The 24,888-nt window shown below is 40.1% G+C and overlaps 1 protein-coding gene across 1 annotated transcript in view; it reads right to left on the bottom strand.

Moving 5' to 3' along the window:
* LOC105455120 (transcription factor EC) overlaps positions 1–24,888 on the bottom strand; it is a 72,699-nt gene that overhangs the window by 13,715 nt on the left and 34,096 nt on the right. The window contains exons 4-5 of the mRNA XM_011698181.1: positions 7,954–8,143; positions 1,956–2,031 (exon numbers count right to left, since the gene is read on the bottom strand). Coding sequence (XP_011696483.1) covers positions 1,956–2,031; positions 7,954–8,143 — 266 coding nt within the window. The remainder of the gene's footprint in view (positions 1–1,955; positions 2,032–7,953; positions 8,144–24,888) is intronic.

Below are 24,888 nucleotides of genomic sequence, written 5' to 3'. Positions count from 1 at the left end.
AAAGGATTTTTTTTCTTTCGGTAAAAACCAGTTTTCGTCAGTTGTAACGTTTCCGTGAATTTTATTTCCTTTCAAATTTCAGTCGACAAACAAAAGTTAAAAATCACAGACAATAACTTTAACATGGAATTAGTCAGTAGAATGAAATTTAAAAGAAAAAAGATCTCGACTCTTTTATATATCATTGGCTGCGAAATCAAAGTAAATATTTATCGTTGTATAAAGCTCTTTTATCGTCAATGAAATCGGATGTTCCGCAATTAACGTTAACCGTAAACCTAATTCGCTCGGATTTTTCCATGGTTTTTCGCGGATCGATATTCAAAGAAACGAGAAGCCCGAGAGAAGAGGCCGCCGAACCCGAAAGAGAGGAGTTTTTAAGTTCGTCGGATGTTGACACAGACAAATGGATCGATCGTCAGATTGATAAATGAACGACGGACCCGCTCGGCTATTCTATGCAAAAGGGTCGCTCGTTAGTACGTCCATCGTGTGTCGAAGAAAGTCTCGGGAAGATTCCGTGTCAGGGATCATGTCCGAAACAGGTCAGACGCGAACCGATTGCCGACGCGTGGAATCTCGTGGAAAATAACGGGCGGAGGAAAAACAAACGTCTCCACCATCTCCAGGGCGCGTTGCACGACCAAGAAACATTCTCTCGCTCTCGAAGTACTCATTCGAAATAATTTGCACCGCGATACATTTCTTGCCCGAAAGTCATTAAACTCGGTGTCGGAAAAGATTTTATAATTTTAAATTTGCAAATATTGTCAATTAAATTCATTTAAAGATAGCTTAAATAAACTTTACTGTCGATTTGACATTACAGCTGGTATTGCGATTTAGATAAAGCAAAGTATATATGTTGACGTGGGAATTTAGCAAGAGTTTACAGCTGATTAAATGGCTCTAAAACATAAACGTCGAACGATACGATACAGATAAGATTCTTTATAATGTTAGAGCTCGATATAATGGATAGATAATTAAGCACATTGAATAATCGTATGTTAAAACTTATCTCCCGTCGTGGCGAAACGTCGCAAAAAATTGAAGTGTCACGGAATTATGATGTAAGTACCATTAAACATTAAAATACTATACATAAAATTGTAATTTATCTCTTTTGGCATTAATGGATATTCGTAGTTTGAATAAAGCGCTCGGAAATAATTATAATAAATTCCATTTTTATAACGCACTCAAGGGAGCATATAGCAGTTTTTTTTTTTAAATTGCGTTAAATTTAAATATCAAAGAAAATTCTTTTTCGAGTTACGCAAAAGAATGGAGCGCTGTAAAAGATTAATTTTGCAAAGTACCTCATGTAGGACAGGGAAACGCATATGTCCGGCATTGTCGGGACACGCGGTAACATGAGGGATAAATAAACTGGTCCTTTTTAATCTCGTCTCCTCGTATTTCCGGTTCGCGGCGCGTCATTCTTCCCTCGCACATTTTGCCTTCATTCACCAAGTTGAAGGATATCCTAAACGAGAAAGCGTGACGCTTTGCGCGGCACGGTGGACGGGAAACAAAGCTGAGGTAAAAGGAAGGAAGAACGAGCAGCCGTGGAGAGCCAGTCAGAGAGAAGGAGAGAGAGAGAGAGAGGGAGAGAGAGAGAGAGAGAGAGAGAGAGAGGAAGAGAAGGAAAAGCGAAGGAAAAGAGTGGAAGGGGCCGAAGAATGGACTTCCGGTGAAAGCCTCTCGTCTCGAGCACCTGACCTGGACTAACTCGTCGTAAAGGGTCACGAACAGGAAATAATGGTCCGTGGGGAATGTGCAAAAGGCAAAGGCAAAGAATAAGAGGACTACGAGAAACGCGCGGGGTGGCGATGGGCGGGAGGACGCAGCGGGGGGAGAGGGGGGAAGGGAACGAGCGTGTGACGTGGGACAAGGAGGAAAGCGAGAAGAAGGAGGAGAAAGGCAGCGAAAGAAAAGAGATTCGTACTCACGGGTCATTGGTCTTGGGCAGGAGGGTGCCGAGCTCCTTGATCCTGTCGTTGATGTTGAAACGCCGCCGTCGTTCAACTGAAAACGGAAATTGTGCGCATCAATCATGGCTCGCTCTCGCGACAGATGAGATAGGTAGATAGATAGATAGATTGTGCCGTCTGTTAATTCGCCTGCTTAAATGGCGCGATCTGGATCGGCGTGCGTCGCGCGGGGACTACTCGTCTCTGAACGATTCGAGTTTTTGATTGGAATTTATTTTACGTATTTTTTACGGATTTTGATTTAACACAAATTTTCCAACTGTGTAAATTGAAGCTGAAATAGTAATACCATAAATTGATTGTCAATTTAATAATGATGATGCTAATAAGCATCCTAAAACAGATCTAAATCAAGAATGCTAAATCACATTGCGATAATTGTTGAAAATCAAACATTATATATAAATATATGATAATGCAGTAGAAATCATTTTTGTTGAGTCTATAGAATAATAAAATTTTTTGTCTTAAGAACCACAAAGACACTTCGTCTCTTTTCCACTTATATTCCCGAGAGAGAGGAGAGAACACAAAGCTATAGATTTCCCCTGTATTTCCTTCGACGCCAAGTCCTTCAGATCTACGTACGGACTATTACAATATTCTTCTCGAGTTTACAGCCACTTGACACGATTGGAAGTAAACGCGGGTACCCTTCGATCGCTCGATCGTAATAAATTACGTCGGTTGTCGTCCCGAATGCGCGTGCGAATTGTCGAGGGTCGAATCGCCCTCCGGTCCCCCGACACCCCCGGAGTATCGTCGTCCCGTATCGAAGTTATTCGGGAAAGCATATCGCGCTTTCCGGAGGATATAGCGTATCTCCCCTGCGGAAAAGACTACGAACGGGATCGCCCTATATCGCTGGCACGTGACCCCGTTCCCGATCGATTATTCCAGCCAGGTATCTCTCGGAACGAAGAGGTGCGAGAGGTCAAGCCGCTCGGCTCGCTTTATCGGTGTGCGGCTCCGATATCGCGATCGCGAGGGGGATAAGCGCCCGCTACCGGAAAAGTAAATTTGTCAAAGTGCGTGTCGGACTGAGACATCACTTCTCGCTCGAGTGACGGAAACGAAACATTACGTCGAAATTAATCGATAAAAATGAAAGGTACGAGGAATGGTCGATTAATTTCCTTCCGCTCTTTTTATTCGTCACAGCTCACAGGGTCGATAAGTAGATTTTATCTCCATTGAAATTAATCGACTTTGGGTGCGATAAGAATCGTAGATCGGAAGTAGAAGTTAACAATAAAAAAAACAAACAAAATATTTTTCTTTTTAATGAAATCGAGAAACAAGATAAATAAATTAATTTCCGGTTTTTTAATCACATTACACAAGTATAAATCAACAAATTTAATCTCTTGGAAATTTAATTTCTTGGAGCTTTTGTTAGGTTTTTTATTTTTTTTTTCTTTAGTATAGGGTACAGATAACCCGTTTGAAGGTGCGAAAAGAGTACAGAAAAGAAATTGCAGCTAGGACTTTAATTTTAGGACACAGAATTTTAGTCTTTTTGAAAACAAAGAAAACAGCGAATTAAAAGACTTCTCCGAAATAAGATTTTCAAACTACACGAAAATACTTCGACTTTGTGGAAGTCAAATATAGTTAAGGAAAAATCGGTACCAAATAAGATCTACATTCAGTTTCTGGAGCACTTCAAAGTGCATCACAGATCCACGTCACGCCAAACTAAATTCTGCAAATTGCTGATTCATACAGAGACAAATATTTGTAAATAGCACGATAGAACGGGGCTATAAAAGACCGAGATACGAGATCGAGGAGATTGCGTCGTACGCGCAAAGAGATGAAGGAGCAGCCTTGAAAACTTTAAGGAAGTTGTAACTTCCTTTCTCGAATTCGATTCGCTTCAGGGAGAGAGAGAGAGAGAGAGAAAAAGAACAAGGGAGTGAGAAGCGGAGGAACGACAGAGGGGGAGAGAGAGAGAGAGAGAGAGAGAGACAAGTGGACCTCACAGAAAGGACGCGGGTCGGACGATTTCCTCTGATCCGGCTGATTAGATTACGATGGTTAATTCGGAGGAGCATGGGAGGCAGACTGAAAAATCGATAAGCATCGATGGGGACGAGACAAACCGGGGCGAGAAGAGAACGTATCTACCTACGATTCTCTGTCGGGAAGATGCGCGAACCTATGCTTTTCACTTGGAATCAAGAGAAGCACGCCTTCCTAATCGACGACGACGAGTCTCATTAATCAGCTAACCCTCTCCGGTTTCCGGGTGGGAAGGAATTATCCGCGAGATACGGGCAAAGATTAGAGAAAAGCCTCTCGTCAGCCTTGGTCCGGGTTCTCCCTACGAAAGAGAATGCAAACTTGCCTCCCCGGCAAGCGTTAGGAACGCTGCGCGTGGATAAATAACAACACGCTTTCCGTGTTGTACGATTATAAAAATCGGGATTTTCTTCGTATTTTACCTTATAATTCTTCGACGAATACTCTGAATTTATATAAGAAAATATCTCAAATCTCTGATATTTAATAATTAATTTATTTGTTTTATCATCAATTAAAAAAAAAAAGAATTTCGTAAAATTTGTTCGATTCGAAAAAAAAATTGAAATTTCAAATCTCTCGAACGTGTATAATACAATCTAGAGCGGAAATAAAATCACTTATTCAATTCAACGTGCGAGTTCCCGCGAATAAAACAGATTTGGAAAAGATGCAATTAAAGAGAGAGAAAAACAGAAGGAATAAACAAATTAGTAAAAGGCGAGACGCATTTGCAAATCGATTCGTGTCGCATGCGCATCGATCGCGCGGAAAAAGAGCAGCTCCCATCGATAAGCACCTCCTTTGTCTCGCCGCGTACAGCGTACACGTAGAACCGCCGTGCAATCGACAATGCACCTCGCGGGGATAGCACAATAGCAGTCGATAAGTGGCGGGACAAAGAGGGGGCGAATTAGCGGCGCGACGGCGCGACTATTTTTGCAGAATTCCTATTTTATTTCCGATGTCCCCGCGTGTGCTCTGCGGTCGTTATTTCTCCATTCTCTCTTACAAATTCGATCCCGATTCCTCCGTTCCGTGCCGCCCCGGCCGAACCGGACTTTCATTACGTCCGCGATTGTTTTCGGAAAATTGGATGCTCCGGTACCTCCCGGATACCAACCCACGGCGCCGCCCCCGATTTCCGCTTGTTTCGTTCGCGCCGTGCCATTTTTTTGCAATTTTAGCGACGCCTTAATCGCGAGAGACAACAACGAGGTAGAATCGTGAAAAAAACGACCGGTTTGTATCTCGAAACATAGAGTAGATTAAAGAATATCTATGATGCAACTTTTTCACCAAATCAAATTATGGTTCAAGAAATCAACTTTAATTAATTATCAATAATATTACTTCATTTTTTATGTATTGCGTACAAAAGTATTTGTGAAGTTAGCACGATATATCGTTAATTTTTAGAAAACAATAGTTCTACACGGAAAGAACGATTTTGCTGGAAGGTCAAAATTGGATCTGAAAATAATTTTGTTGCACGGAAATCAAAATAATTTTGTAGAAAAGTCAAACTGATTTGCTAAAATATCAAAATGTTTAACAGCAATGCTTATCATTTTTGAGTCTCCAACAAAATTATTTTTAGATCCAATTTCGACCTTCCAGCAAAATCGTTCTTTCCGTGTAGCACTTTCTATAGTTCTACCATTCCTGATAAACATTAAAAAATGTTCCGCATTAAAAAAAAATTTTTTTACAAAAAAAAGAAATGACGTACTTCACGTTCCAGCATGACACATATTTAAACTACTTTAAAGTATTATATACCGTCATATATAATATTACGACATCTGTCAAGTTTTTCCGTTAATTCTAAGTTATTTACATAATTATAGCGTTTCAAGACAAAATTGCAATAATTAATCATTTTTACATATAGTTCTGCATACTCATAGCAGCACGATATTTGGCGGACATATGTCATACTGATAGTTTTCGGCACTTATACTGGCGATAATTTTGGCTTGTTCCGATCGAGTTCTACACGAATGAATTATTTTCCAAAATTGTTTCGTCTTATAAATATTTTTAAAAATAATTTTGAGGATAATTGCGTATGTTTTCTTGCAAGATTACGAATCGGGATGCAATAAAGCGTGTCTGTACTACGTACACGTATGCACTTCCTGAATGCGATTCGGAAAATTCGCGCATGCAGCCAAGTTTTACTGCACCGCGCCGAAAAGCGAGGCGAGATAATTGAAGCTCACTGATTACTCGGTCAAATTTACAGGATCGCCGCGAGTCGCGCGAACACAATCGCGCGATTCGGCACGTAACGTGTATCGAACCGTGGTCGACGGCGGACGGCCCGGTAAAAGCCTGGCACACTGTACGAATATCGCTGCTCGAAAATTGTTTAGTCGCTTGTTACGCGCGCCGCGTAGGGGATAATTTATTTCGTCACCTTAATGAGAAACCCTCGTAACGGCGATTCTATTGATTTTCGACGCTTAACATTTTTCCGCGAAATTGATCGTTACGCTTTTAGAGCGTAGAGTGTCTCTTAAAACTGTCGAATTTGAACTGTTTTCTCGTAAATTAAATTAAAAGTACGTTCTTATGAGATATATAAGTACACTGCAAATCCAAGTGTATAAAAAGTATATCATACGTGTAAAAATGGCATACTTAAATGTGTAAATTCGTATTTTTAGTGTGTTATTTTTACACAGGCGAGGTACTTTTTATACACCTTGAATTTGCAGTGCATGTGCTTGGAATATTATCTTCATACATGCTGCAAATCTTTGAAAAGAATAGCAACTACGTGTGCATCTGCATCTGTTAAGCAGCGTCTTACTTTAGCTTTTTTATAAATTTAGTAAACCAAAACTTCATGCAGCGTTAAAAGAAAAATATAGATATTACGACTAAAATAACTAGAATCTTGATTATTATTCAGAACGTCACTCCGTTGGCGTAAAAAATTATTGAAAAATGTTAAAAGCTGTCTCACTTGCAAAAACATTAAATTTAGAAAAATGGCTTTATACATAACGACAGAGAATATTTTCATTAAATTCACGTCGGCAATGCGCGAAGGCGATTACATTCGGCCTGTCATCGTTGTTGTGTGCGTTAACAAATACTAACCAGACAATAGTTTAATTGACTACATTTGTGATAATAATAGACGGCCGAAGCGCCAACGATGCGCGGGGCACAGCGAGATACTTTTTCATTGTCATTTAAATAGTCCACTTACGTCGCAGGCACCGCGTATTGGCATAAGTGTAGTAAATGCCGGTAACAATAACGACGTCATGGTACCCGCCGATTGCTACTATTGAGGTGTAAATTGCACGGTGGCGCTTATCAATTATTTCTACACGGGCAAACAGACGCTTGCTTGCAACCTGTCGATCGAACGACAATTCAAAGCGACGCTGTATAAAGAAGCAAGATTAAAACATCAACTTTATTACAGAAGCCACGTGCCTTATGAGGCGCAAGAAAAACTTCGAAGCACGAAATTTTGAATTTGATGACTCAACCAACATCGATAAGCTCTCTTTAACGAGAAATAAAACAGGCATTTATTCACGTAATATATAAATAATTAATAGTAATTTCCAAACTTAAGAAATGAATATAAAAAGAAAACGTAATCAATTGCTTGAATATTTCCATTAATTCGGAAAATGTCTTGTACAAGTTCCGTTTATTTAATTTCCAAACATTATATCTATGTAATTTGTAATTAATTAGAATCGATAAATCAATTTTTAACAAAGGCCATAATGCAATCACAAAAGTGTTAGCATAAACGTGTAAAAAACTAAGTATTTTAAATCACGCGACGGCTTAATAATTTAAAATTTTAAAAATTTTACAATTAAAATAATTAAAAAATTAATATTTAAAAAATCACGGAATTTTTCTACCTAATCGAGGATAGTGGTTATCGACTTACTCATATTGTGGTTATCCTTTTTCTGCCGATCTTTCGCGAGGGCGTGGATCTCTGCCTCGGTGAGCAAGAGTGGTTCCGGTTTAATTTGAAGCTCCGGTATATTCGTAAGACTTCCGGCCTGGCCGTCCTTCAGTCCGTCGCCCAAGGAACCGGCCTCGAACGACAGAATGTCGTCCAGGAGGTCCTCAGCCTGCAATTACAGAAAAAAAAATTGTTATTCGGAGAACACATTTACTTGTGCGACACACATTAACTATAAAGAAGTATGTTATGCGAATTTTATATAAATTTCCAATAATTAAAAAATATATCAAACAGTAAATATTACGTCGCAAATTCCTATGTATAGCATCGCATAAAAGAGAGAAAGAGAGATACCAAAGTCACGTTAAAAAATTAAATGCACTATTGATAGAAAAACGAGAAAGCGATCCTCGGAAGAGACCGATATGATTTATTATCGTTCCGTATCCTACGGATCTCGACGACTGTCGTAAATGAAAAAAACTACATTATGCAATCTATGTGAAACGGCACGCTTTTTACTAGAGAGCATTCGGTGATAAAGCGAACTCTCGTCGCGCCACCCTCAACAACATTACCAGGACTCGCTCGGTGGTTAATGCAATTTTTCCCCGGGACCGGGAATCTTACGATCGCGACGCAAATGATCGTTCCTCACGAAGGGCGAGGAAGCGAGAGACGGAGAGAGCTTCGAAGGAGGAAAGGAATTCAAAGGGAGCGGATGGAACTCGAGAGGTGTGCACGTCGTTAATAATTCCCGGGGCGCGATCGGGACGTTGTTCGCTAAATCACCCTTTCACGCCTTAAAGACTCGTTGTCTTCTCTCCAGCTCGCGCGATATATCGGCCGTAATGTTATTCACGGGGCTTCCCGTGATAAAATGATTCACGCGTCAACGTGGCCACCACCGCGCCGCGTCGCGTAGTTGCGAAATCGAACTCGGCTCTTTTCCCGTTTCCCTCTTTCTTCGTCGGACATTTATTCACCAATCCTTCCCACGTCCGTTCCATTCCGCACGCAACAATATTCTGCCGCGAAAACCTGCGCCGATAAACGATCGTTCGTCGCGACACGTGATACGGATTTAAGTGCCGAATATCGTTATATCGTTCGACCGATCGATAAAACGAAACACGACGTGCGCTTCGTAGCGATAAATCCCGGTCAGTCGGAATTCAGTGGAAATAGCAGCGAATTTGTTTTTTTTTTTCACGCGATTATCTGCGAAACGTATCTCTATTGCAAATTAAAGATTGCGCAAAGTGTTGTGGTGATTTGCGCGATAAGAACGAAGCGTAAGACGCATCGCAAGCGAGAATAAGATGCGCTAAATGAATACAACACACTTCATTCACAAGAACATTCAATTTCCTGATGGTCATTGATAATTTGCTTTTTTTTTTCTCTACCGGGTAGTCGAGTAAATTATGAACAATTAATCTTTTATCTCCTATTTCCTGAATTATCCTCTGAAAAGAAACAAAAATATTTAAACGTGCAGCTTTTGACCAAAAGTATTAATTAAGCATCTGTATTTTTTTTCATTTATCTGAAATTTGTTTATCCGTATTCCTATTAGTTATCAGTTGTACATAAGTAGTTTAAAAGATTCTCGAAACAAAGGATAATTCACAGCAAATACAATAAATTTATTTTTTAGCTGAAACGTTAAATGATTGTTAATAAGGCACCTGATACTTTTGGGCCAAGGCTATATATATATTTTTATAATAAAAAAATATTCAGATCTCTGTCACTTGAGATCTGTACAAAGGAATCAGTAAAGCAAACGACAATAAAATGTTGCGATATTTTTTAAATTTTCAGTCACTTCGCACAAAATCCTGGCGGAAAGATAAATACCCTTTGGAGAATATCGTCGCCAAAATCGTAGAATTAAGGTAATATATACGATTGTGTCGGCAACTCCGCAAGACGCGAATCCCGAAGCGGACTCGTCTCGCCGATCTGCGCCCGTGCATGTGCATCGCGACTGCTGATGCAGCGACGTGTACGTGTGTGACGTTACGTAAACATTACGTAAACAATAATAGGCGAGCTCTGTGCCGGTCTGCGGAACAACGTTTCGACGCCGACTGCTGCCGCCGACGACGGGAGATGAATCGAGTTACCTACCTCTCGGTCCGACGGACACGCTTTGACGCGAGCGAACCGACGAAAGCCGTGCGCCATGGCCGCGAGCGAGAAACACGTTAATTGTATAATGGCCTAAATGTACCGACGCGTGTATAGGGTATGTCGCGCATCTTCCGCGGCAGGCATTGCAGTTCAAATTAAGATGATTGTTTCTGTTTCGGTGCCGACGCGCGTTGAGACGATAATTAAAAATCAAAGTCAGAGTTATTTGTCGATACCCTTGAAAAGATTTTAATTTGGGTTCTTAGAATCTTAAGACATTTCATTTAAGAAATGAAGCAAACGTTTTGCAAAAAAAATTAAATTTAAGCAGAGATCGCGACGGAAAACGAAACTGAATTACGTTCTCTGAGAGCAGTTTTCCTGTCATTTTTGATACGCTAGGAAAATTGTGCTTCTGAAAGAGTAACAACGGGACACCGTGTAGGCTCCTGAGGAACGCGCACGCAAAGAGGCAATTCCAACAGTCACGACGGCGAGGATGAATGGTGCGAGCGCGAAGAAGATGAGAAGCGGGTAGATGGATGACAGAGACAGCATCGATCGCCGGCTGTGGTCAATGAAACTGATGCGCGTCGAAAGGGAGGCGGTGATCGGTGAAGGGACGATAATGTATAGCGTATGCGATACGCGATCAAAGTAAATTGCTCCTGCAATACGAGCGCCAAGATGACGTACGCGCGAACGTCTGCGGTTCAGCATTTGACTCCGTAGCGCATCTTTCTTACGAAATCCGAACGTATAAATAAATAATAAATACGAATAATTAGATAATAAAAAAAAATACTGGAACAGAAATAACTTTGTTACAAAAGAAGATTATAATTACATACAATATCCATGAAATAATGAGCGTTTTCTGATCTCAGCAGAAAATAAAATGTATAAACGTAACGTAAAAAGGTAAAAATAAATGAGCTTTATGATAATCATTGAGTCTTTAAATTTATATTATTTTCTTTAAAGCTCTGGTCAGTAAGATCTCGTTTGGGATTGTTTCATGTTACGTTTACAGGAACAAAATTTGATGATTTGGCCATTTCGTAGAATTATAACTACAATCCTATCGTGAATCACGTTCGACATAATAAAACGTGGTCGGAAATTCGACGCTGCGTTTGTAACGATCTGTAACAGCTATCTGGCCGGGCTGATATTAACTGGCGATAAAGAGTCGGACCGACCTGCAACGAACGGCCTTTTATTTCGCCGTTTTCTATGTCGATTTCGTGAATTATACCGCGACGCGCGCACGCAATTCCCGTAAACGCATTTGATGGTGAGGGGGAGGGGAACCCGTCGCTCGTTAAGCGCGCGAAAAAAAAGAACACGCTACACCTCGTTAAACGTCATCAGTCGTTAATGGACACCCGTTTCATTCGCCGGTCTCGTTATGCACGCCGTATATATCGCAGTGTATATGCAGCGTAAACGAATCGTCTTTTAAAGAGCCGCGTTACGGTCGAAACAGCCTTGGCCGTAGACGCGTGCGAATAGTTTGATTCTCGATCGTGCACGCGCGGCATACGCGTCGTGCGGATCATTAATTAGGAACGTTATGGAGTCCGGCAAAAACTGAGACTATCGAATTTTTTGCGTCGTACCTGCGTACAAACAACACATATTGTGTCGTACATATCCAATTTAGCTTCTAATCGTAAATTGAAAGCCTCCATGGAAGAGCATCCAGTGTTTTTTAAATTTTACAAAAAATAGAAAAAAAAACATGTTAATGTATAAGCAGATTTTTTAATTAAAAACATTACTTTTCACACACAGTTGGAAAATTTATGTTAAATATGACACATTTTACACGTCCCAAACATTCACCCAAATTTTTGTAATAATTTAACATAAGGTGAATATGTTAGAAAGTAACACAAACATTATGAAAAAAAATTAACATAAAAAATGTAATTTTGATACAAATTGCGAAAGCGTATTCTTTCAGTAAAATTAGCACGTCATCTTTTATTCATTTACTTTAGAATTTATGTTTTAAAACATTATTTTTATGTTGTTCATTCATAAATTATTTTAACGCGAAAAATTGTTGAATATTAATTTAACACAAAATATTTAAATAATATATTCACATTATGTTAAATTAATATTCAGGTATGTTAAAAATTTAACACAAGTACAAAATGTTTTCTACTATATAAAAATGACGGTAACGTTTTTCCAGAAAGTTTTTCCTTCAGTGTGTAGATTTTTTAAAGTACGTTATTTACGTCACTTTTAAATTAATCGATCGCAAATTATCGTTAATAGAAATATTACACAAATTACTAAGCTGCCGTCCGATGAAGAAATATCGTTCAAGTTCGCGATAAATTTTTCCTGATTGGAGGGCAGTTGGTATTTTCCCTCGATTATGAAACTGTCCGCCGTCCTTTCCGCGAAGGAAAAATTGTCGTTACTGGTCGGTTAAACAGTGCCGCGCTCGCGAACTGAAATTATCAACGAATCATTCAGCAACGAGCGGAGCGAATTGCAACGACAGGAAGCAATTGCGTCTGCGATTGCGTAACGAAAGAAGATTATAATTGCATACAATTAAGTACCGCAAGCATGCGAGATAACGTCTCGAACGGCTTTAATTAATTCCGGTCGCATAAGATATATCCGATCGTATCCGTGCATGCACGGCAAGAAATCGCGACGAGATGCAGTCCTTGTTCCGTTAACTATTTCGTATCTATATCTGCAATTCTTGGTAGAAACGAGTAACAATTGTAGGAGACGCGTCTGTAATACTTCTAAATTAATACCATCGTGAATAATGTTACGATACGAATGTAGAAGTCTTAATATAATATATATATTTACATAACGAAAATATAAATTGTATTAATATGTATAATAAAATGAATAAATCTTATCCACAAATTATGGCGGGCATTTAAACTAACATTCAACAAATGAATCTGAGCAAAGAAACAAAAGCCTCGTTTTCCATTGGGCTATATATTTTTTTTAAATATGTATCCTCACATCTATGTAAATAAGAACAGTTTTTATATATGCTCGTTGCACGTCGCATACGTGTAACGGCGATGCTATGCAAATTCGTACACGCGGCACGTGCGTACCGGTAACCATTCCTCGTGTCCCTCCTCGTAGAAAACGAGTTTTGCGGTTTGTCAAGGTGCGCTTGTATTCAATAAAATCCCGCATTAACCGACTTTGCCGGAAAAATTCGTATCAATATGGATGCGGCGTATCCCGTGCCCGAGTGCGTGACGTAAAGAATTAATCTCGCATTAAATTACAACGCGACGTCTGTTGCATTAATGACACGCCCGGCGCGCGAAACAGAAAATTCTCCTTCTTTTTCTAGCGCTTTCAATGACAATCCGCCGGAAAGGTACATTCATGTAAACGATCGTGCGAGAATCAGGTTAACGAGATCAAGATTTCGAAGTGTGTGTCATTTCCTCGATGAATCTAAAGTCTTTTCCGCGTCTTCGTGGAAAAGATTTAATCGCCAGCTGCGATCAGCTAGTTTTTTTTAATCATTATTTTGGAATTTCAGAGTTACGCGTATTAATACCGAAATGCATGACACGTCGCGCGTTGATGAGTGTATATATAATCACTCCCGACTGAAACGCGCATTCTGCAATTTGTATAACAACGCGTCGTCCGTATGATTACATATACATTTAATTCGCGCCGACGTGCGCTCCGATAATCGCGACGCGGACGCGTCGCTCTTTGCGCCGGAAAATGACGTAATAATTTTCACCGCATTCTTGACAACGTGTGTTTGACGACGTGGCGGCTACGTATATGTAATTAAACAATTTTCACGCCGCGCGCAACCGCCGCGCCGCGACATAGTAATGCGCTCATTAGTATCGCTTACATACGTCACATACGTGACGTAGCGTCATTATCATGAAAAGCAGCCTCTTCGCGTTGACGCCTACTTCTTGACGCCGCGGATTAACAATCGATCGGCCGGTGAATCGCTGCTTTTCATCCGAGAGCTTCCGGAAAAGGATATCGCGGAACATACGAAATTCGCGGAAATGACATAAATTACAAATAAATTAGGAGCATCTTTAAATTTTGAAAAAAGAAAGTTTAATCAGTTTTTTATTTATTAACATTACAAATGCACGAAAGTTTATGTTGCTTCAATCTTGAATTTTATTTCAATTAGTGTACGTTTAAAATTAAACATTAGTACCTTTATAGTAAAATAATTATATCTGTGAAGAATTGTCTTTATCTAAAAAAATATAGAGTGCTTCAATCTCTGAGCGGTATATAAGCGCAGTATTCGTCATTCCGAGAAGATTTATTGTCCAAATATCGTTAGCATCTAGGAAAACGAAAGGATCGCAACGCATTTCCTGCACTCAATCGTACGCGCTTGAGTGCCTGGCAATGAGTTTTGATGATAACGGCATTGTTCGTCGCGATAAAGTGAGGGAACGGTGGAGATTTGCGTCCGCGGAAGTATACGTAACCCAATACGAATCGGAAAATTGAATATTTATCGCCCCCGGCATGTTCCGGCACGCGCAACGCGCGTAACTATTACGCACTCTTTTCCGGTTGTACAGCGCGATATTATCGTCAAATCGCGCGCGAGAGGTAAACACAGGAAATACTCGCTCGTCGAGAAACGCGCACGCAAGTTTTCCGTATTTGCGTCTCGCAAATGAACAAAGTGTACTCCTCGCATCTCTGCAACATATTCATCTGAAGGATCTCGAAAATATCGCACGGAAAGAAAGTATAGAAGTATAACAATGTCAATGTAACTTCAACGATTTGCAATCGATTGATGACCGTAACTAATAGTCTTAAAATCTTAATATCTTCAATATATCTTAATATTTTAATATTCTATTTTTTCCGCGAATAGATTCTTCTACATAGTAAAAAATGAGTAGAAACAACAAAGAACAACAAGAACAATAAATTCGCGACGAAGAGTAATAAATTAGCAATAAATGAGCACTTAATTATGACATATATAGTCGAACTTTTTTTTAGTAATGAGGGTATTAAGTTTTCAGAGATTTAAATATTGTATTTAAATTGATATTTACCATTTTTTAGTTAAAATAATACGATTTTTAAGTAAATAAAAAATAATAAGTAAAAAAATAATGTACTTTAGAACGTAAAATCTAAAATAAATAAAATACGCGTTGTTAATTTAACATATAAATATTAATTTTGCTTGAAAAAATATGTTTCTATAATTTACTTACAAATTGCGTTAATTTTTTTTACATGATATTTGTATTATTTTCTAATATATTTATCTTATATGTTAAATTAACACAAAAATTTAAATGAGCTAAATTTGATACACGTAAAATGTGTTAAATAAATTTAATACAAATTTTTCAACTGTGTAGACAATAGAATTCGCAGCAAATTTTGCAGTTTGATTGCAAATGTAAATTCAAACCGATATCTACCTAATTCGTTCACAACATGAAGCAAAATTATTCTGAATTCGCTATTAAACTATAAAGAAGACGTAAATCAGTACCGAGTCGAGCGTTTAATGACGTACGTTTAATTTGCGACAAAAATTCCACTCAACAGATTGTAATCGGCGCTCGTTGGTGTGTAACATTAAGTAATAAGCGACGAGTCACGTTGGCAATGAGCAATATACAATATTCGACGCCCACAACGAATTGGCAGCTGCGCCGCGCAAGGCCGCGCGGTCACTATAATTACGTCTCCGTGAAATGCATTTCTTCTCTCCGTACGGATCGTCCGTCCGAGACGCATTTGGCAGCGCGTTTCGGAAATACGCCATCGCGGTATTTAACGGCACGCGATACCTCCGATTTTGCGCGTTTCGGGAAAACGTGTGGTAAACAACGCGTGCACTTCGAATGAAGCCTCTAAGGCGAGAGAATGACAATGCTCCTCTGAACGTGTCCCGCATCCGTTGAACTCTGTGTCCATTTTTTTTTTCAAACAGACATAAATGTTAACTTTTCAGAAAGCAGATAAATCGTTGGATGAAAGAGGGATATTTAAGCAGATAAATTTTCATTTCTTAAGAAAAGTTTGTAAAATTCCCAATATAAAGTTAAAGTAGTAAATAAAGTAGTTAAATTGAACTACTTCGGTGCAACTTATTTATGATTCTACAATAAAAAGAAAAAAAATGCGAAAGTTTATATTCCGAAATATAATTATGCGAAAAAACTGATACAGGTATAAATTTTAGATTTTGCCGATGTACATCGTTGTTCTCTCAGCGTGCACGCGTTAAAGTATTTTCCAACTTTTTTAAAACCGCTAGCGAGAACAGAATTACAACGATGGCCGGCTATCCGGCGGGAGCATCTTGAAATATCGTGATGGCGATATCAAAAACGAGGCATAATGCTGACCTTTATTACAAAATAAGGGCTGGTTGGGTCGCCCGCGATAGCCCAATATACCCTCTCGGGTAATACGGCTCTACGATATATTATTTCTTCCATCCCCGACAACGTTAGTATGCCGACGAAGCATATTTCTCTCCCTCTCCCCTTATACCGGCGCACTCGTAAAAGCGGCGCTCGTTTCCGGCGTTCGACGCGTGTTTGAAGAAGATGAAGGCGAAAATGCTCGGCGCATACGCACGCGGGCATAAAAAAATGTTGCTCCCACTTTATCTCCGCGTTATTTTTACATAACGAAATCGACGCTCGGTTAAACAAGGTGGACGTTGGTAGTTACGTAGCTGCTGTCGTTGTCGCCGCCGCCGCTGCCGCGGCTTGGAAATGGGCGGCGTATCAGCAAGGTTAACGCAGCAAATTAGGAGCATTACCGGTTATCTACACTGCCTCAAGATGGATACACGCCAACCACCGACCGGAGGGGACCAGCCTCCCACTGATTTATCTCGTAAGACCGCGCCCCGCAATACGTCTTCCGTCGCAATTGCGCAAAATCAACTCGCGCGGTCGAAACTCAAATTCCCGGTGTTAATGCAGGAGCTTCAAAAAATAACAAGCAGAGAAATTTGAGAGAAATATTCCAATACGCCAATCTTCTTGTTACATATATATGTACCTATATTAAGTACATAAGTACTAATCTTTTCAAAACGAAAATTATTTTGTTGGAAAATTTAAGTAAACGGATTATCATAAATAAAAAACAATGAATTTGCGTCACTTAAAATTTTCTTCGGCAGTGCTGTGAGCACTGTACGTTGCGAGAAGTGCAACGTGAGAAATGCGTCGAAATTTGCTAGTCATCAATCTTGGGGCGTAGCACAATATGTTAGTGCGATACATTTCAGTATGTCCGGCAGTAATATTACCCCGTCTCGTCGCGTACGAATCGATCCCCCCCGGTAATTTCCATAATCCGTCATCGTCAAAGTAGCACCTTCTCCTTCGCCATAATGCTCGCGTTAATTCCGAATATCAATCGCAATGATGCCGACGTCGCGTGTACGTTTTGTTACAGCGAACCCTCCCTTCCCCCTCCTCCTCCCCCCCCCCGCGCATGAGCAAAGGCCTGTGTATCAGCGAGATTGCCGGGTACAAATGTGGAAACATTACCGGTTATCTGCGCTTCTTCGCGCGCGCGCGCGCGGCCGAGAACATTACCGCGCGGTTCACACTTTCAGGAATTCGCCGCTTTGATTAATCTCCACCGTATATTTCCTCGCGCGATATTACGACACTGTCTCGTTGCAAGTATCTCGTATTTCGTCACTCTACGCCGCTTACTTTACGCTCCGCGGCAATCCATATTGTCATCCGGATAGTTTTATCCGCTTGATTATAAGAAGTTATAAGTTATAAAAATTTCAAATTATGAAATATTCTTAATGCTCAGTAATTTTACGTGATGTATTCAAATTATAATGGACATAAATCGTTCGTGTTGAGAAGTTATAAGAAAATTTTTAAAACTTATTACACGCTTTTCGAGAAATGCGTTAGATATGAAATTGTTACGACTGCACAAATATTGCGCGGTAATAAATATAAAATATAATCGAATTCGCAGATGGCTGCAAGCGGATCGAAGCCTCCATTTACCTATCGTCTCGGTATATGCAAGAATAAACGTGGTGTAAAAGAAATTTACATAAATAATGTGTAAAAGTTACACAAATTATATAGTGGAAATATATAAAAAATTATGCGTTTACAAAAATTTGAACAAAAATTAGTACATTTAACTAACACTAGTAATTTTACACGCAATTTTTTTGCATGTGCAGTGATGGAAAGCCTTCCCTATTACCTATCCGCCGCATAAAAATCAAATGCAATGAAGTGTCTGACGTTTATGCAAAACGCGGTCGCGTAACCCGGTTGGCGCGCAGATACAACTGAATTCGCAAAGTATTCGCGCGGACTCTCGTTTCTTTCCAGGTCACGTTTTTATTGCCGCCCTAAAGGATTATTCTCGGGGAAAAGATAGTCGTAACCGCAAGTAATGCGCATCGAACCGACTGGCACCGAGTACCAAGTGATACCTCAAGGCGAGGCCTCATTCCTGCGCGTGTGTCGCGTGTGCGGACCGCGCGCTGTGTGTGCTGCAATGAGCGAAATTACGCATAATTTGATACCGGAGCCGGCTGCTCCCGTCCCCGCGGCTAAGAAGAAGAAGCGAACTCGAATCGCAACGTCGTCGTCTGCCCGCATTCGTACGCTGCAATCTTATCGTACGTTATAAATCATCTCTGCGCGCGTAGGCTGTTTCGCGCGGAGAGAGAAAGGAGAAGGAGAGAGAGAGAAAGATAGATATCTACATAGAAAGATAGAGAGGGAGAACGCGATTCTATCTCTTTTTACAAATTCACAAAATTTTCTAAAAATGTCTCTTCGAACACCTCGTCTCTCGTACGCAACGTCTTAATTTTCCAGTTTCAAATTTCAACCAAGTACAAAATAGGTCAAATACATCGAGCGAAATATTAGGACACAAAATCCAATTAAAATTAAACAAAGCGCAATACTTCATTATCTCATACTCATCGAAATTTAATTTTCCGTCGCAGATAAAGTCAAAAGCTATATCGACGTCTCGTTGAAACGGCAGACTAATTAGCACTGTTTTTATCTGTACTCGAACGGAATGGCTAAGATGGAAACCTTGAACGTGTATCTATATGTACCTGGGCGGCAAATTATCATCGGGAATACGAGATACCTCCTCTTATCGCCGCGCGTTACTCCCTTTACAAATGCATGCACCCACCACGAATGCGCGCCCGCTACCTTTTTATCTCGAAGCGTCAACCTAATTATCGTGATTACCGCGCGCTACGGCGTTACGCAACGCGAGACCGCTTCGCGAACGCTTTATTTGAGGACACGTAACATCACGTACGTCTTCGTCGGTAGACCGAGCGCGCGCGTGTACGCGAGCGGACTCGTGTGCGCGCGCGCGCGACGTCTCCGACGTTATGTCAGTACGGGGACCGCTCCGAGGATTTCGCGTGCATTATGCCCATTATCCCGACCGCAGCGTTATCGTTACAATGTTCATCGGATGCGGATTACGTGAACGCGCGCGACGGTTGGCACGGCCAGCCAGCCAGCCGGCCAGCAGCGCTCGCATCCGGTGTGTATCCGAAAGGGAACATCCTCTTCCTCTCTCTCTCACTCTTTCGCACGGACGCGACGCGCTTCCGATACGCGCGCGTCGGCGCGTTTCCTTTCCGTAAAAATCGCCGTGATCCGACGACGATTCATTCCGACGGGGCGATTCGCGAATTCCCACCGAGACAGGCCGGATGTAGGTTATTAACCCGTGAGTGTGCGTGCGATTATTTTCGAGCGGAAGTACGCGAGATATCTGTGTTACTCCCGCATTGTTTCCTAATAGGTAGATACGGTGTATGCAGTGATCAATATGTCAAAACAGAGGCAATAAATCGCCGATTCCACATTAGATAGAACAGATGAGTGTTTTTTTTTTTAATCATTTCCAAGTTTTTTGCGCTTGTATAATATTAAGATTTTAATGCAAGATTTATATATTACTCATAATGATTCTCGAGATATGATTACGTCGTATTTTTTAGTTTATGCAAATCCTCCAAGATCATATCTTTAAAGCGTTCTACATATTTTATATGGTTAAGATAAAGAATTTGACAGCTCAGCATTTTTCAATGCACTTATCATATTTCACAGAAAAAAGATTTTTTAATAGTGTACTCTTTGCACGATAAATTTTTTTCAAATATGTTTTTCAAATATTTCTTGCACTCCCTATCTAAAGAATTTACAAATTAAACAAAATATAATATTTCTCTATAAATTTATTATCTTTAAAATAAACTAGATATGTAGAAAATATGACGTCTTTAAGAATATTTTGAAAAAATAAAATTCATAACAATATTATGTAACTCTTTAAGTTAGTATGTATAAACCGTATAAACGATAAGCAACGTTAATGATAAGATATAAACTAAAAAGCTTTACAATGTTCAAGATAAAATAAAGAAAATGACTGCAACAATTACTTTATATATTTTTTCTGAAATTCGTATTTTCGTACTATATATGTATATATGTATTTTTTATATTCTCATGTCGTTTTCCAGCTTCGCTGGAAATTGTTTTTGTGATAATGAAAAGAAATGTATAATAATAATACCCTGAATAGCATTCTAGTTTTTGAAAATCTATTTAAAATGTGTATTAAAAATTGCCAAATATATGCATCTTTTTCATTATAAAATTTTATGATCAAATAAATCTCTATTAAAAAAAAAAAAAAGAGAACTTTTCTGGAAAAAATTTGCAATTGATAAAACGAAAAAGATTGAAGTTTCGAAAAATGTAATTTTTATTTTATTCGTTTCAGCAAAAGGATATTTGAATCAAAAAGATATCGTTACGAAAAATATTACTTTTACGATGTATATTACTTTACTATGCATAGAACGGTTCAATAAAATGCATTTACTTGGATCTATTGCATTACATATTTGTGGTAAAATTGAACTTTTATCTATTGGAATTTTTCTAAGGTTCATATCTGTAATAGATAAAAGTAAGGATGGGGAAAGAAAGATAATATGCTCTAATAAAACTAAACGTACGATAAGTAAAACATAAAAACCTATAGAAACGGAAAAAGTACATACCAAATAATCAGTATTTCAAAATTTATTTATATAATCTAAATTTCATGAAAAATTTCAAATAAGAAAAAGCATGGTTTGAATGCCTTTATATTACGTAAATATAATCGATACGATATTAAACTTTATCTCTTTCTAACCAAGTTTCCAACGCATTCCCAAAGACGTTACTCTTTTTATCTGATTTTATTTTAAAAGTAACGAATCAAAAATATTTTTCTTTTAATTTTTCAATCTTCGGGGGAAAAAGTATTCATTTTCAAGAAGAAACGTTTGAATGAAAGTTCGTCCTAAAGATTGCACGTTATTTGAAAACCTTTCAGTTTTTTTTTAGTCACTGGAAAGGCAAAAGTCACACCCGACATTTAAAACTAATCTTGCATACGTAATGTCCGCGTCAGACTTTATCGTATTTTACGATGCCTCAAATCTTGTTCCTCGAAATATTATTTCCGCCTAATTAACGATTTCAGCGATCGGATTTACGTGTCGGGACATACATCACGAAAGGAATGAGCATTTAGCTGATAGATTATCAGTATATACGTGACAATTCGAATAGATAGAAAGAGAGAAAGATACGTGACGCGTCACGAATTGGCGTGTTGAAACATGCCATTGATAAAGCGATTAATCTACCGATCGGCTACACCTGTCAATCAGTCGTGATGTAAACAGACTACCGGTAATTGTTTGTCGAGCACAAGCTAAAGATCTGGACTTCGTCATATCTAAAGAAGCGTTCAAATGCTATACCGCGTAAAAAGAAACAATTCCGATCGGTATCAAAATTAATTAAAGACTATTAATAGCCTGCAGTATTATTTACATTATTAAGAACATGTTGAATGAAGGAAGTTCGTAAAGAATTTCAATAAATAATCTGCAAATTGTATTATAAAAAAGTCTATTTCATTTCAAACTATAAAAACGAATTATGTTTATTCCTAGATTATTAAGATAAAAAAAAATTGATTTAAAATAATTTCTGAATTGATATTTTCTAGCCTCCCCTTAAAAAAAGTTTGAAAGACTTTCCATATATCACTCACTCACTCACTCACTCACTCTCTCTCTCTCTCTCTCTCTCTCTCTCTCTCTCCTTTCTATTTTTAACAGCTAATAAACTGTTCGAGCACATGTATGAAATAATCAAAAAACAGATAAGACTCACAATGTGAGTAATTAATACGCCGGTGAAAGAAGCTGTAACATCCTGACAGCAGCCTTGGCATGAAGAAAACGCGGTTATCTGTGACGCGTTGTATCTTATCATCGAATACGCCAGTGAAAACGAACATGAAATCGAGATCATGTTGAAAGAAAAATTTTCCCCTCGGCTCGAACGGGAATCGCGGAACATGGAAAACGCGGCGCGACCGTGCGATTATCGTGCACGGTCGAAACAACCTGTTAACTCCGTTTGCTCGTTGCATGGTAATGACGCCACGCTCTAAGCGCGTGCACCGCGTCGGCGTCGTCGCGAAAATGAAAGTTACGACCCGTTAAGGTAAAATGCAATTCTTAGCGCGACACTTGGACTTAGTAATTTAATGCATATGCCGTGTGCTTAGCGTTACAAATCGGCCGTTTTTTGTACGCAGTTTCAATGTACACAAGCTTTCAATGTTACATTATTCCAGAACAGTGGTTCTCTCGGCAATTTTGTCAGCCTTGGCACAAAATTAAGGAGTCGGGACAAGAAAAAAAAAGATCGTACACGATCTAAAGCGAAGCAGCGTTTTTCCGCCAGGTGCTAATTTAGCCGTATCCGTTTTTGTTTGCCGATCGTGCTAAATGTGACCTAAAAGCTTATCGATGTCGATCGTCGCGACGAAGGTTGCGGCGCCAACGTAAGAAAAAAAGAGGAGACAATATTTAACGATATCTAAAATTAGCGCGCGCGCAGACCCGCGTGCCGATAATCCCTAAATTCACCTCACTCACCTTACACCTTCGCGTGATAATGTTAAACACCGGCATGATGCAGCCGCCGCCGATCTGCTCCGCTAACTGACACGTGCTCCCGCGAAGCTGTCGCTTCCAGTCGATTTCTTTCCGAGTACCTTATACTATCGATGTATCCCCAGGGATGCCGTGCAGCCGCTTGCGCGCACCACGACGCTCTCGCCGGCCGATCTCCGCGATTCGATTAGTCGTGCGAGCACACCGAGGCAATGCCGATCGCATCGAAATAGCCCATCGCTTGTTTATCGAATTAAGTACTAAATTAAACTCCGATCGATGCAGCGAGCCGCCTCGCCGCGGCGGAGAGAGATTTCCGATGCGAGCCTCGAAATATTCTCCGCAATGGGAATTTCTGCACTCCGCACAATTACCGCGACGCAAAAATACACGATAATCCTGGGACGTAGAGGCGCCGAGAGACCTCGGAAGTAGGCAATACTGGACGATCGTTAAGCGATTCCTCTACTGCGCGGCAGTAATTCCGTTCCGCAGATATCGTCGATCACTATCAGCAATTAGATAACAATATCTTGAATGATCTCGAAGTACTTCTAGTCTCCCTCAAACTCATCAATTAATTTCTCTTCCACGATCGGACACAATGCACGAATGTCATGTTATTCCTAAACAGTGCTCTCGGCAGTATGATACATCGGTCGTCGATTCTCTATTAAGATTGTCACGCTGTCAGCGGCCGGACGTCGACAATTCCGGAAACGTTGAAATTTTTGAAGTATCCGACTCGCGAAGCACTCTCAAGTGCTTTTCCAGTCGCGATCGACGGGCCCGTGACGTGCCGCTGTCATTTCAATCCGAGAGGAACGGTGCTTCCAGCGACGATCATCAGCGAGTCACTATGTGGCGCTCTCTCTTTTTCTCTCTCTTTCTCTCTCTCTCGGGAGGCTCGTCCAATCAGCGCAGACAATTAGATAACAAAACCGTATCGTCGCCGTCGTCTCGTCGGATCCCGCGTTCCGTCGTCTGTAGCAAGGCCGCGACGCGCGCGTTTTCTTTAATCCACGCGCGCGTTCCTCTCCGGACGTCGTCCTCCGCCGCGTCGAACGCCGCCGGCCGTTCTCTCCTTCGCTCGTGGCAGAGACAATCGCAATTGGGTCGATCGATGACACTTTCGTCGTCAGGATGGGCGACGCGACCGCGCCGACGACGACGATGACGACGACGACGACGACGACGACAACGACGACGACGACGACGGCAAAGAGAAGCGCATTTTCCCCGATCAATCGCACACGCTCGCTCGTTCACTTCGTGCGTGCACCGAATGTCGATTCCCACCGCGTTTCACCCACGAGATTGCTTCGTCTCAAGGTCGCGGCTACCAGAGATAACGCACTTTTCGATCCGTAACGATTCCTTCGAGAGCGATATTATCCCGCGATATGCAAAAATCCGAATCTCACGTGCGATCGTATCCTCTTATGACGTCTGTGCGTTGTAATGACGGGGAATTGAAAAATATCAAGCAAATAAGATATCAAGCAAAAAATTGATGAATAATTATTGAACGTTGGACCCGCACCATTGACTCTTCTATCGAAATCTTCCAGGATTATGTATTTATCTGAAGGTGTCTCTGATATTTCACATAAATTTCAATGATCCTTGATGACTTGAATTAAAGTTACTTTGCAGTTGCGTCATTAATGGACTTCTGTAAAGTAAAC

This window comes from Wasmannia auropunctata, unplaced genomic scaffold (assembly GCF_000956235.1).
Source record: "Wasmannia auropunctata unplaced genomic scaffold, wasmannia.A_1.0 LD335921.1, whole genome shotgun sequence".
Lineage (NCBI taxonomy): Eukaryota > Metazoa > Arthropoda > Insecta > Hymenoptera > Formicidae > Wasmannia > Wasmannia auropunctata.
The sequence above is the reverse complement of the archived record's forward strand: the minus strand, read 5'-3'. Positions and strand labels throughout refer to the sequence as shown.